The 13755-nt window shown below is 45.2% G+C and overlaps 1 protein-coding gene across 2 annotated transcripts in view; it reads left to right on the top strand.

The window, feature by feature from the left end:
* The window catches only part of LOC140717706 (solute carrier family 22 member 6-A-like), a 42937-nt gene extending 31312 nt beyond the window's left edge, over window positions 1–11625 (top strand). Inside the window, exons 6-10 of one of the 2 annotated variants that reach the window (XM_073031379.1) lie at window positions 4623–4738; window positions 5882–6096; window positions 7920–7995; window positions 10200–10403; window positions 11491–11625. In XM_073031379.1, the coding sequence (XP_072887480.1) occupies window positions 4623–4738; window positions 5882–6096; window positions 7920–7995; window positions 10200–10403; window positions 11491–11557 (678 nt within the window). In that variant the 3' untranslated portion in view covers window positions 11558–11625. Of the gene's footprint in view, window positions 1–4622; window positions 4739–5881; window positions 6097–7886; window positions 7996–10199; window positions 10404–11490 lie in introns of both variants that reach the window. The other variant, XM_073031377.1, reaches the window with a different exon arrangement.
* Window positions 11626–13755: the final 2130 nt, after the last annotated feature.

Genomic DNA, 13755 nt, shown 5'->3' with positions numbered 1-13755 from the left:
TTTCCCTCTTCATAGACAACAGCAAACACAGTCATCCTACCCGGATATCAAAGCCTCCACCCCATCAACGATATTCTTTGTTCCCTCTACGTTTCCCCAACTTGGGAATATGATGAGTACCTTGATCTCATTCTGAAGAAAGGCCAGGTGATCTGTAAGACTTCACTTAAAAGCCAGGACCAGGACTTGGTGGTTCAAAGTACACAAATGTCACCACTTATAACACTGAGATTCTTTTCCCTTCAGGAATTCTCAGCAAATCTACACATAAGAAATAGGAGCAGGAATAGACCATATGGCCCATCAAGCCTGCTCCGCCATTCAATAAGATCATGGACTCATCTCCATCCACCTGTCTTTTCCCTGTAAACCTTAATTCCCCTACTATGCAAAAATCTATCCAACCTTGTCTTAAATATATTTATTGAGGTAGCCTCCAATGCTTCATTGGGCAGAGAATTCAACAGATTCACTACTCTTTAGGAAAAGTAGTTCCTCTTCATCTCCATCCTAAATTTATTACCCTGAATCTTGAAGCTACGTCCCCTAGTTCTACTCTCACCAACCAGTGGAAACAACTTTCCTGCCTCTAATTTTACATTTCTATAAAATCTCCTCTTATTCGTCTGAATTCCAGTGAGTACAGTCCTAGGTGACTCAATCTCTTCTCATTGTCTAACCCCCTCATCTCTGGAATCAACCTGGTGAACCTCTTCTACACTGCCTCCAAAGCCAGTATATTATTCCTCAAATAAGGAGACCAGAACTGCACACGGTACTCTAGATGTGGCCAGTACTCTGTACATTTACAGCATACCTCCCTACTGTTAAATTCAATCCCTCTAGCAATGAAGGCCAACATTCCATTTGCCTTCTTGATAGCCTGCTGCACCTGCAAACCAACGTTTTGCGATTCATGCACAAGCACTCCCAAGTCCCTCTGCACAGCAGCATGCTGCAATTTTTTACTATTTAAATAATAATCTGATCTTCCATTTTCCTTCCAAAGTGGATGACCTCGCATTTACTAACATCGTACTTCATCTGCCAGACCCTTGCCCACTCACTTAACCTATCTATATCTTGCAGCCTCTGCACAATTTGGTTTTCCACTCAATTTTGTGACATCAGCAAACTGAGGTACACTACACTAGGCCCCGTCTTCCAGATCGTTAGTGTATATCGTCAATAGTTGCGGGCCCAACACCGACCCCTATGGCACACCGCTCACCACTGATTGCCAATCAGAGAACTACCCATGTATCCCAAATCTCTGCTTTCTATTGGTTAACCAATCCTCTATCTATGCTGATACATCACCCCCGACTCTATACATCCTTATCTTATGGATAAGTCTTTTATGTGGCACCTTATCAAATGCCTACCAGAAATCCAAGTATATAATGTCCATCTGTTCCCCTCTATCCACTGCACTCATTATATCCTCAAAGAACTCCAGTAAGTTTGTCAAACAGGACCTGCCTTTGCTGCATCTGCCTGATGGATCCATTTCTTTCCAGATGCCTTGCCATTTCTTCTTTGATGATAGCTTCAAGCATTTTCCCAAATACAGATGCTAAATTAACTGGCCTATAGCTACCTGCCTTTTGCCTACATCCTTTTTTGAAAAGTGGCATGACATTGGCCTTCTTCCAATCTGCCGGGACCTGTGCAGAATCCAGAGAATTTTGGTAAATGTTTACTAAAGCCTCTACTATAACTTTTGACATTTATTTCAGTTCCCTGGGATGCATTCCATCAGGACTAGGGAGACTTGTCTATCTGTAGGCCCACAAGTTTGCTCAGCACCACCTCATTAGTGATGGCTATTGTATCAAGGTCCTCACCTCCCATCGTATCCATAACATCTCTTTTTGGCATGTTAGATGTGTCCTCCACTACAAAGACCATAACAACATGGTTATTCAAAGCCTCATTACCCAATATCAATGTCCCCCTTCTTGTCCTACATTCACTTTATCCACCCTTTTCCACTTTATATAATTATAAAAACTTTGCTATCCGTTTTTACATTTTGCGCCCGTTTATTTTCATAATCTATCTTCCCTTTTTAATTGCTTGCTTAGTGGCTCTTTGTTTTCCCAATCTCCCAGTTTCCAGAATAATAACTATAAACAGGATCAATGATAGAACAAGTCGAGCACAGAAAACAATAAACTGTGCAAATGCAAATATGAATAAATAGCACTAAATAAAGAGAACAAGATAAACAGCCCTTAAAGTGAGATCATTGGTTGTGGGAACATCTCAATAGATGACAACAGCATCCACGATCCACACACCCAGCCACGCTCCTTTCTCACTGCTGCCATTGGGACTCGCACCTTCTACATGATGGCAAAAGTGCTTGGCTGGGTGGTGTGGATTGTGGATGGTGGATGCTGTTGTCAGAGGTTATTTGAGATGCACTCCATTGGGAACATTTAATAGGTTGTGGGAGCTTGTCCCCACTACCCCCACTCGGCTATGACAAGCTTAAGGTTTATTGACATCCAGCTAAGTGACAGGTCCATTTCGCACGATGTCTCTTTCCCGGGAGTGCAAAACGTTAATCCTTCTTCATTACGAGTGAAGATAGGGTGAACGGTCGCAGTCTTTTCCGCACGTTAGGGGAGTCCAAAACTAAAGGGCGCAGGCTTAAGGTGAGAGGGGAACGACTGAAAGGGGACCCAAGGAGCTGGCTTTCCACACAGAGGGTGGTGAGCTTATGGAACGAGCTGCCAGAGGAAGTGTGTACATTTACAACCTTTCGAAAGACACTTGGACAGGGGTTCCCAATTTTTTTTATGCCATGGAGCCTCACAATTAACCGAGGAGCTGTGGACCCTAATTTAGGGTTCATAACTCTGAGCAGGTTATGAACCCCAATACATGGGCCACATACAGACAAAATCTTTGGAAGGATACTTGTATGGATAAGAAAAGTTTATTTAGAGAGAGTTCAAGTTCAATTGTCCTCCAACAGCCAAACATAAAGCATCCCTCCGGGGGCAAAGTGCAAAACACAGAACCAAGAGTCACACACTGTTACAAGAGCAGATAAACATAGTCACAAAAAATATATAGCCCAGTACCTTGAGCATCCTGGCCTGTAGATTGATGCCTTGTGGGATGATGTCCTGGAGCCACATTTCTGCAAGAGCAAAGCTGTGGCAGTACCTCATCTCCCGCTGGGTCAGCCACAGGTGTACACAATCCAGCTTGTCTTCCTCGGACTGGACACTGGAGGGCAGCACTGACAGGAGACCACACCACCCCTCCCCCCCCCCCCCCCCCCCCCCCAACCATCCCAATCCTCCAGTACAGAATTCAGCGACACAGACAGCTCCGGTGTCTCCTTCGCCAGAAGCCGCAACAGGCAATCCTGAGGCTTGATGGGCCTGGTCCTGATGAGGAGTATCTCAGCATTTTCTGTTATCCTTCCACACCTCTGGCACCCACAGTTTCAAAATTAATTTTTCATACGCTACAGAGTCATACAGGCATACAGAGCAGAAAAAGACTCTTCGGCCCAACAGGCTCGTGCTCATCAATTCCCATCTCAGTCAGCCCCATTTGCCCATGTTCGTCTGGTATCCCCATAAACATTTTCTATCTGTGTAGCTGTTAAATGTTGCTAATGGGCCTGCCTTAACCACTCCCTCTGGCGCCTGCTCCATATACAGAGGATGAAGACGTTGCCTCTCCTACTTCTTTGGGGTGGCATCATTGCATACCAGCTAGCTCCAATGCACGGTGACCCTTGTGGGCTGCCCCTTGCACGTCTCTGGACTGTGTTGGCTACGGATGTAAACGATGCATTTCACTGTATGTTTTGATGGTCCGATGGTTAAATGGTTTGGTCTAATATTGAGAATGTATACAGTACAGCACCTGAAATTCTTATTCTTCACAGACATCCACAAAACAAGAAACTTCAAAGAAAGAATGATAGAAACACCAGAACCCAACTGCCCCCACCGTCCCCCTCCTGTGCACAAGCAGTGGCAGAAACATTAACCCTCCCTTCCCCCTTCCCCACACCACCTGCAATGACAAAAGCATCACCCCCCACATTGCAAGCAATAGCAAAAGCCTCCCCCGAGGAGATCTCAGTCAAGAGCCCATCATGAACTATGGTTCATAGTCCAGCACTTCCGTACCTCAGTAATGTACAAGTGATATTTAAAGCTAATCTTAATTCTTAAAATCTCCAGGTGTTGACAGTTTATTCCCCAACCAACACGCACGGCCCTCCACCATAAGCTCCCTGCCCACAGAGGCTGCCCTGAACCGCTGCATTACTTAGAAACATAAAAACAAAGAAATCTACAGCCCCTCAGCCCACAATATTGTGCTGACCATGTAACTTACTCTAGAACCTCCCGACCGCATAGCTCTCTATTTTTCTAAGCTCCATGTACCTATCTAAGAGTCTACTGTATCCAACTCTACCACTGCTGGCACCCACCACTGACATCCCCTGACATCCCCCTTGTACCTACTTCCAAGCACCTTCTGGAGATCCTGCTGCACTTTGATTTTTGCTCCTGGATGTTATTGAGGGCACGTCAGTAAAAGGCCCGTGAAGCTCAGATGTATGAACTCACTGTAATTTGCAGCTTCTCATATCAACTATGGAAGAAGACCTGACAAACAGCAAAGATTCCTACAGCGTGCTTGATCTATTCCGGACTCCTGGACTGTGTAAGATATCCTGCTGTATCATGTTTGTCTGGTAAGCTGCTAGTTATTGAAACTTTATTAAGTGCCCAGTTTTCTGCCGCGTTCCGAAGACGTACAGGTTAGGGCTGGTGAGTTGCGGGCTGCCCTCAGCACACTGTGTCAGTCATTGCACTTAACTCTATGGTATACTTTAATGTTTCCATATGCATGTGAATCAGAACCAGGTTTAACATCGCCGGCATATTTCGTGATGACATTCGTCGTCTTTGAGGCAGCAACACAATGCAGTACATAATAATAGAGAAAAAAAAGTGAATTACTGTCAAGTATATTAAATAGTTAAATAAGTAATGCAGAAATAGAAAAAGTAGTAAGGAGGTGTTCGTGGGTTCAATGTCCATTCAGAAATCGGATGGCAGAGGTGAATGAGCTGTTCCTGAATCGGTGTATCTTATGGATTTTGGGCTGTCGATACTGAAAATCGCCATGGAAGTTCCCTATCACACACCATTTTTTAAAAATTGCCTACATTGGTTATTTGAATTCACAATTCAAGTCAGAATAACCATGCCAAGATTAAGGAAGGCATTTTTGATGGTCCACAAATCAAACAGGTCATCAATGACGGGCAATTTGAAGAACGTCTGGTGGGACCGGAGAAAATCACATGGGAGGCATTCAAGGATGTTGTTGAAATTTTTCTTGGCAACTACAGAGCACCAAACTACATGCAGCTGTTGACAACATGCTTCAAGCATACAAAACCATGAAGCCCAACATGTCACTAAAGATTCATTTTCTGCATTCCCATTTAGACTCCTTCCCTGCAAATCTTGGCACTGTCAGTGACGAGCATGGTGAAAGGTTTCACCGGGACATTATCAGGGCAACTGGAATCCATCAACGATGGCTGAATATTGCTGGTCACATAAGCGAGAAGCCACAGACACTGAGTACAAATGAAAATCATCAACAAAACATTTTTAGTCTAGTTAACTATTGTAAAGTGTCAGCACCATGATCTATTTCAAAGCATTATAGTCAATAAGTTAATTTCTTGTTTCTCCAAATTCCTATGTGATACAAATAGTCTGAAAGTATTTTTGCATTCAGTTTCAAGCAGTCTATCATAAACAAAAAAAAAATTCTGAGGAAACAACAACTAAACTCGGAATTGAACTTCTTTTCTCGGCAGGTTTTCAATTAGCTTCTCGTACTACGGCTTGGCAGTTGACCTGCAACGGTATGGGATGAACATCTACCTCATCCAGGTCATCTTTTCAGCCATTGACATCCCCGCAATCTCCATCACTTACATCCTCATGAGATATGTTGGCCGATGCTTCACAGAATGCGTCTCCCTCATCCTGGCCGGGAGCATTATATTCATAAATATCTTCATCCCCACAGGTAAGGAATAAAACTTACACTTGTTTTTAACTTGTCCAATACGATAGTGTTGCGGTTAGCATGATGCTATTGCAGCTCAGAGTGTCAGAATTCAATTCTGTAAGAAAGTCTGTAAAAACTTACACCTGTCATCTCCTCTATACCTACTTCCAAGCACCTTACAACTGTGCCCTCTTCTTTTAGCCATTTCAACCCTGGGAAAAAGCCTCTGACTAACCACATGATCAACGCCTCTCATCATCTTATGCACCTCTATCAGGTCACCTTTCATCCTCTGTTGCTCCAAGGAGAAAAGGCCGAGTTCACTCAACCAATTCTCATAAGGCATGCTCCCCAATCCAGGCAACATCCTTGTAAATCTCCTCTGCACCCTTTCTATGGTTTCCACATCCTTCCTATAGTGAGGTAACCAGAACTGAGCACAGTACTCCAAGTGGGGTCTGACCAGGGTCCTATGTAACTGTAGCATTACCTCTCAGCTCTTGAACTCAAACCCACGGTTGATGAAGGCCAAAGGACAGTATGCCTTAACACAGAACATAGAATAGTTCAGCACAGTACAGGCCCTTTGGCCCACAATGTTGTGTCGACCCTTAAACCCTGTCTCCCATATAACCCCTCACCCTAAATTCCTCCATATACCTATATAGTAGTCTATTAAATTTCTCTAGTGTATCTGCCTCCACCACTGACTCAGGCAGTGCATTCCACACACCAACCACTCTCTGAGTAAAAAACTTTCCTCTAACTTCCTCTACTCTGTTTTTGGGACCTCCTCCTTTTCCAACCTAAGTCATTGGTACCAATATGTACCAAGACCTCTGGCTGTTAACCTTCCCACTTTAGGATATCGTGGACGCAATCAGAAACATCCCAGACCCTGGTACCCGGGAGGCAAACTGCCATCCATATGTCTTTCTTGTGTTCACAGAATTGCCTGTCTGACCCTCTAACTATAGTCCCCTATTACTGCTGCCTTCTTCCTTTCCCTACCCTTCTGAGCCACAGGGCCAGACTCTGTGTCACAGGTGCAGCCACTGTTGCTTCCCCCAGGTAGGCCGTCACCCCCAACAGTACTCAAACAGGAGTACTTATTGTTAAGGGGGACAGCTACAGGGTACTCTGCAGTATCTGACTCCTGCCCTTCCCACCTGACTCCTACCTACTTACCTGTCTGCCGAGGCCCCAGTGTAACTACTAGCTTCTAGCTCCTCTCTATCACCTCCTCACTCTCCCTGACCAGATGAAGGTTATCAAGCTGCGTTCCCTTACACGGTCCCTAAGAAGCTGCAGCTCGACGCACCTGGCGCAGATGTTGCTGTCCAGGAGGCTGGGAGTCCCCTGGACTTCCCACATCTGACAGCCAGTACAGAACACTGGCCTCATACACATACTTCCTGTTTCTATTCCTCACAAGTAACTTACCTCGCCTCGACCCGTTTTCGTTGAAGCCCGAATGAGCCTAAGCCCTACACTCTGCCTCAGATCGCTCCTTTGATGACCACACCACTCGGCAGTGTCTCCCTTTTATGCCTGAATCTTCCCTGCTATTTAAGTCACAACTGGTGCTCTGGTTATGGCCACTGTTAGGCCACGTACAATGGACTAACACTCTCAAAGCTTCCTTTTTAAATAACCGCCACCGACCTGCGAGGGATTCTTGTTGGTGAGACACGCTTGATGCCGCTGATACAACATACAACATACAACATACAACATACAATGGACTAAGGCTCTTGAAGCTTCCTGTTCTAATAAGAGTAATGTCTACAGCGCGGCCTCTGTTACAGAGATGCAGACCTTACGCTCTCTACTCACTGCAGTTGGTACGGGCAGCATCTCGGCAGCGTTCTGCTGTTTGTTCCTCCACACGCCTGAACTCTTTCCAACGGTCATCAGGTAGGTACCCGTTACATTCTATAAACGAGTCCCGGTGACATAACTCGGAATGTCCCCTTCCTCAGCATGCTTAATGCAATAGGAAGAGTGGCAGATAAGGTTCAAAGAATTTATTCTCAAAGTACACTTATGTCGCCATATATACAGTAACCCTGAGATTCATTTTCTTGCTGGCATTCACAGTAAATAAGTCCAAAGAAGCACAATGGACTCAATGAAAAACTGCACAGCAGAGATTGGCAAACAGCCAAGGTACAAAAGACAACAAACTTTGCCGTTTTGTACGACGTGGGCGATCACAGTCTTTATATGACCAATTAAGTTCTTGGCAAATTCTACAGAACTGGTTTGCCATTGCCTTCTTCTGGGCAATGTCTTTACCCCAGCCATTATCAACACTCTTCCGAGACTGTCTGCCTGGTGTCACTGGTCACATAACCAGGACTTGCGATCTGCACCGGCTGCTCATACAGACAGACAGACATACGGTACTTTATTGATCCTGAGGGAAATCAGATTTTCTTACAGCCGCACCAACCAAGAATAGTGAAGAAATAAAGCAATATAAAACCATAAATAATGTTAATCATGCCAAGTGGAAATAAGTCCAGGACCAGCCTATTGGCACAGGGTGTCTGACACTCCAAGGGAGGAGTTGTAAAGTTTGATGGCCTATGGCATAACTTCCTATGATGCTCAGTGTTACATCTCAGTGGAATGAGTCTCTGGCTGAACGTACTCCTGTGCCTAACCAGTACATTATGGAGTGGATGGGAGTCATTGTCCAAGATGGCATGCAACTTGGACAGCATCCTCTTTTCAGACACCACCGTCAGAGAGTCCAATTCCACCCCCACAACATCACTGGCCTTACGAATAAGTTTGTTGATTCTGTTGGTGTCTGCTACCCTCAGCCTGCTACCCCAGCACATAACAGCAAACATGATAGCACTGGCCACCACAGCCTCGTAGAACATCCTCAGCATCATCCGGCAGATGTTAAAGGACCTCAATCTCCTCAGGAAATAGAGACGGCTCTGACCCTTCTTGTAGACAGCCTCAGTTTTCTTTGACCAGTCCAGTTTATTGTCCATTCGTATCCCCAGGTATTTGTAATCCTCCACCATGTCCACACTGACCCCTTGGATGGAAACAGGGGTCACCGGTGCCTTAGCCCTCCTCAGGTCCACCACCAGCTCCTTAGTCTTTTTCACAGTAAGCTGCAGATGATTCTGCTCGCACCATGTGACATACGACCATCCACTACCTGTTTCCATGGTTTCACATGACCCTGATCAGGGGGCTAACCGTACCCAAGAATGACCTGCAGGCCAGCAGAGGGAAGGGGCGTCTTTCAGAGTAAACAAATAAGCAACAAGTATCGAGAACACGAGTTGTAGAAACCTTTAAAGTGAGTCCACAGGTTGTGGAATCAAATCAGTTGTTGGTGTGAGTGAAGCTATCCCCATCAGTTCAAGAGCCTGAAGGCTGAGAGGTAATAATACTAAACGCAACAGTTTCTGCAGATGCTGGAAATCCGATGCTACTCACACAAAATGCGAGAAGAACTCTGCTGGTCAGGTAGTTGATGTTTCATCAAAGATCAAAGCTCAAAGTAAATTTTATTATCAGAGTACATATACGTCACCCAAATGTAACTCCGAGATAAATTTTCCTGCGGGCGTACTCAATGAATACGTAATAGAATAGTAACTATAACAGAATTGATGCAGGATCAACCAGAGTGCAGAAGACAACAAACTGCAAATCCAAATATCAATAAATAGCAATAAGTAACAAGAACATGAGATAATGAGATAAAGTGAGGCCACTGGTTGTGGGAACATCTCAATGGATGGGCAAGTGAGTGTAGTTATCCCTTTTGTTCAAGAGCCTGATGGTTGAAGGGTAGTAACTGTTCTTGAACCTGGTGGTGCAAGTCCTGAGGTACTCGTACCTTCTACCTGATGAAGAGCATATCCTGGGTAGTGAGGATTTTTGATGATGGTTGCTGCTTTCCAACATCAGGTGTGTAGATATACAGAATAAAGTAGCCACTGTATATGGTAAATAAAGTTGATCACTGGATTAACGTGGAAGGGTTAGCATGAATGAGTAGGGCTGAATGGCCTGTTTCCTTGCCGTACAGTTCAATGAATTCTTTAAATATCTGCTGGTAAATTTACTTTGTCTCACCCTTGCAGGCAGACAGGAATGGGATTAGCGCTCACAATGGCACGGGTAGGAGCTATCATTTCACCCATTGTAAGGCTGATCGATGACTACATACCATTCTTTACAATGACCCTGTATGGTGGAATGGCAATAATGTCTGGGATCGTGGCCTTTACCCTGCTGGAGACACGGAACGTTCCTTTACCGGACACCATTGAGGAAGTGGAACGCAGGTTGGTATTGGGAACGTATCGCCATGAGAGCAGCTGTGGATTGAGAGTGGGAAGGGGGCAGAGAGAGGGGAATCATGGTTGGGAAAAGGGGAAGGGAGAGGGGAGGGAGCGGGAAGCACCAGAGAGACAGTCTGCAATGATCAATTGTTTGGAATCGAATGACCTTGGTGTCTCAGGACTGGGCAAGACTGCACCAGCGCCAGTCCTTACTCCTGGCATTCCTCCCCTTCCCTGCCCGATCCCTCACACCTCCTGTAGCACACCACCCTCACTATTCCCAACATCCTTTGCTCCCGCCAAATTTACAAACCCGCTGCCCGCTCCATGTTGACCTGTACAGTGCTGTGCAGAAATCTTAGGCACCCTGGCTATGTCTATACTGTATGTGACTAAGACTTGCACACAATACTGCATGTGGTGAAATCTGTTGTTTTGCTGCAGCAGTGCAGTAAGACATTCTATAAATTATGTGCTTTTAAAGATTAGAAGCTGCAATCAGAAATAGTGAAAAATAAATAGGGAAAAACGATACCAAAATAGTGAGATAGAGTTCATGGGCCTTTCAGAAAGTAGTGAGATAATGTTCATAAACCCTTCAAGAAAGTAGTGAGGTAATGTTCATAGACTCTTCAGAAAACTGATAGCGGTGGGGAGGAAGCTATTCCCAAATCATTGAGTGTGTGTCTTCAGGCTCCTGTACCTCCTCCCTGATGGTGGTAATGAGAAGAGGGCGTGTTTCTTCATGATGGACACCACCCTTCTTGAGGCATTGGGTTGGGATTCATGTTGAAACAAGGGAACAGACTTCCACATATTCTAAACCAGTGGTCAACAGTCCAGCACGGTAGGCTGGCCTGGAAGGTGAGGTCCCATGGAGTCCAAAGAGAGCTGGTAACGTGGATTCAAAATTGGCTCGGAGGTAGAAGGGAAATGGCTCTTTGGGTGTCTGGAGAGAAAGGGACTTTGCTTTGGTAGATCCTTTCTCAGGGCTCTCACCTGAAGGACGGTCACTGTGTTAGAGAAGGTGAAGACGCGACAAACAAGCAGTTTCTAATCACTGAATAACAAGTGTTTTGTTTTTCTCCAGGGTAAAGAAAAGAGCAAATAAAATCAAAAGGTCCAATAAAGAAGAAATTCAGCTCCGAGAGGCATAAATATCACTGCAGAAACAGGGTGTTAAACTCACCTCAGGCTGAATACACCTTTGGAATTGGAACTGGAATTGGTTGATTATTGTCACATGTACAGAGATACAGTGAAAAGGTTGTCTTGCATGCTGTTCAGACAGATAAAATCATTACACAGTGCATTGAGGTAGAAAAGTTCAAAGTACAGATACATATATCAACTCTGAGATTCGTCCTCCTGCGGGCAGCCACAAAACAAAGGAACACCATGAAACACTCAGCACGCGAGAAAAAGAACAGAAGGCGCAAACAGCAAAAAGCAAGCAAACAAGACACGGAATGTCAAACCTGGGGTCCAGGAGGACTCCGTTTCGTTCAGTTCAGTGCTGTGCCGCTAGCTGGCTGCAGGCTACTGAGCCAGTCTTCACCGAAGCACCCCAGTCCTCACCAATCACCCTGGTCAAACTGCTCAAAAATAGCAAAAAAAAAGGCAAACAGAATCCAGTAACACATGCACCATTCACCTCAAAGCCCCCAAAACCTCGAGTCTCGCCAATCAATCCTTGCAATGTGGAACCCTCAGCAGCTAGCGAGAGGTAGTGGAAGATCGGTCAAACGCTGGCAGAACACTAGCCCATGCTCTGCCCTGCTGTTTCTCATTAACTTGTGTTTATTACATACGTGAGGTCACTACGCCGTCTGCGGTGTGCAGAGATCTGCGCATTGCCTGGGAGCCTTCCCAGTGCCGCGTGGTATTTTCCATTTGTGACACTACGTTTGTGCTAAAAAGAAAGCTCCGATTGCAGAGGCCTTTGGACAAGGGGTTCTCAGACTGTATGGAGCAGGTAAAACAATAACAGAATGTAGAATAGAGCGTTACAGAGAAAATGCACAGCAGGCAGACTAATAAGGTGCAAGGTCATGGAGTCACGGAAAAGTACAGCACAAAAACAAACCCTTAGGCCCATCTAGTCCCTGATGAGCCATTCAAACTGCCTACTCCCATTGACTTGTGCCGGGACCACAGCCCTCCATACCCCTACCATCCATATACCTATCAAAACTTCTGTTAAATTTTGAGACCCAAGCTCATTCCATACTTGCACGGCCATCAAAAGCTTCCCCTCTCATTTCCCCTTAAACTTTTCACCTTTCACCCTTAACCCGTGACCTCTAGTTGTCCTCCCACCCAACCTCAGTGGAAAAAGTCTGCTTGCATTCACCGTCTATACCCCTCAGAGTTTTGTATATCTAACAAAGTAGATTGTGAGGTCAAGAGTTGATCTTATCATGTCAAGGTTCAATATTCTTATAACAGTGGGGTAGAAGCTGTCCTTGAGCCTGGCAGGACGAGCTTTCAGGCTTTTGTATCTTCTGCCCGACGGGAGAGGGGAGAAGAGAGAATATCCAGGGCAGGTAGTTTCCGGCTGCTTTACTGAGAGAGTGAGAAGCATAGACAGAGTCCATGCAGGGCAGGCTGGTTTCCGTGATATGCTGAGCTGCGCCCATGACTCTATGCAGTTTCTCACAGTCATGGGCAGAGCAGTTGTTGCACCCAGCTGTATGAATGGATGAGGTGTCACGGTAGCCACAATGCTATTACAGCTCGGGGCATTCCAGGGTTCCGAGTTCAATTCCAGCACTGTCTGTAAGGAGTTTGCATGTGCTCCCCATGACCGCGTGGGTTCCCTCCCACAGTGCAAAGACGTACCAGTCAGCAGGTTAACTGGTCATTGTAAATCGTCTTGTTAAATAGGTGTGTTGCTGAGCAGTGCGGGTTGTTGGGAAGGAAAGGCCAGTTCCATATTGTGCCTCTAAAAAAATAACTGACAGATAAAAATTGGGTCAACAGGGACACGCCTCAAAGTTGACTATACTCGTTTCCATCAATGCTGCCTGGCCTGCTGAGTTCCTCTAGCATTTAGTGTGTGTTGCTTCAATTTCAGGGGGAAGGCCTTTTAAAAGAACTATAATATGAAAGAATAGTCATATCACATGCATTTTTCACCTGAAATCTTTCCAAGAGCTTATGACGTTTAAGAAAAAGTATTTTCAATTTCCATAGTTCTGTTCACAGAACTTGAACAGCTGAAGAGTTTTACTTCTGAAGGGAAGACAAGAAGTTGAAAAGTTGGACAGGTTGTTGAATACAAAGGCTGTTTTACCACGTAGAGTTCGTTGCCGACATAGTCACGGTCCCTCAAACTGTTGCATGATGAATACTT

This window comes from Hemitrygon akajei, chromosome 28 (genome assembly GCF_048418815.1).
Source record: "Hemitrygon akajei chromosome 28, sHemAka1.3, whole genome shotgun sequence".
Classification (NCBI taxonomy): Eukaryota; Metazoa; Chordata; class Chondrichthyes; order Myliobatiformes; family Dasyatidae; genus Hemitrygon; species Hemitrygon akajei.
This window is presented reverse-complemented; position numbering and strand designations above follow the sequence as displayed.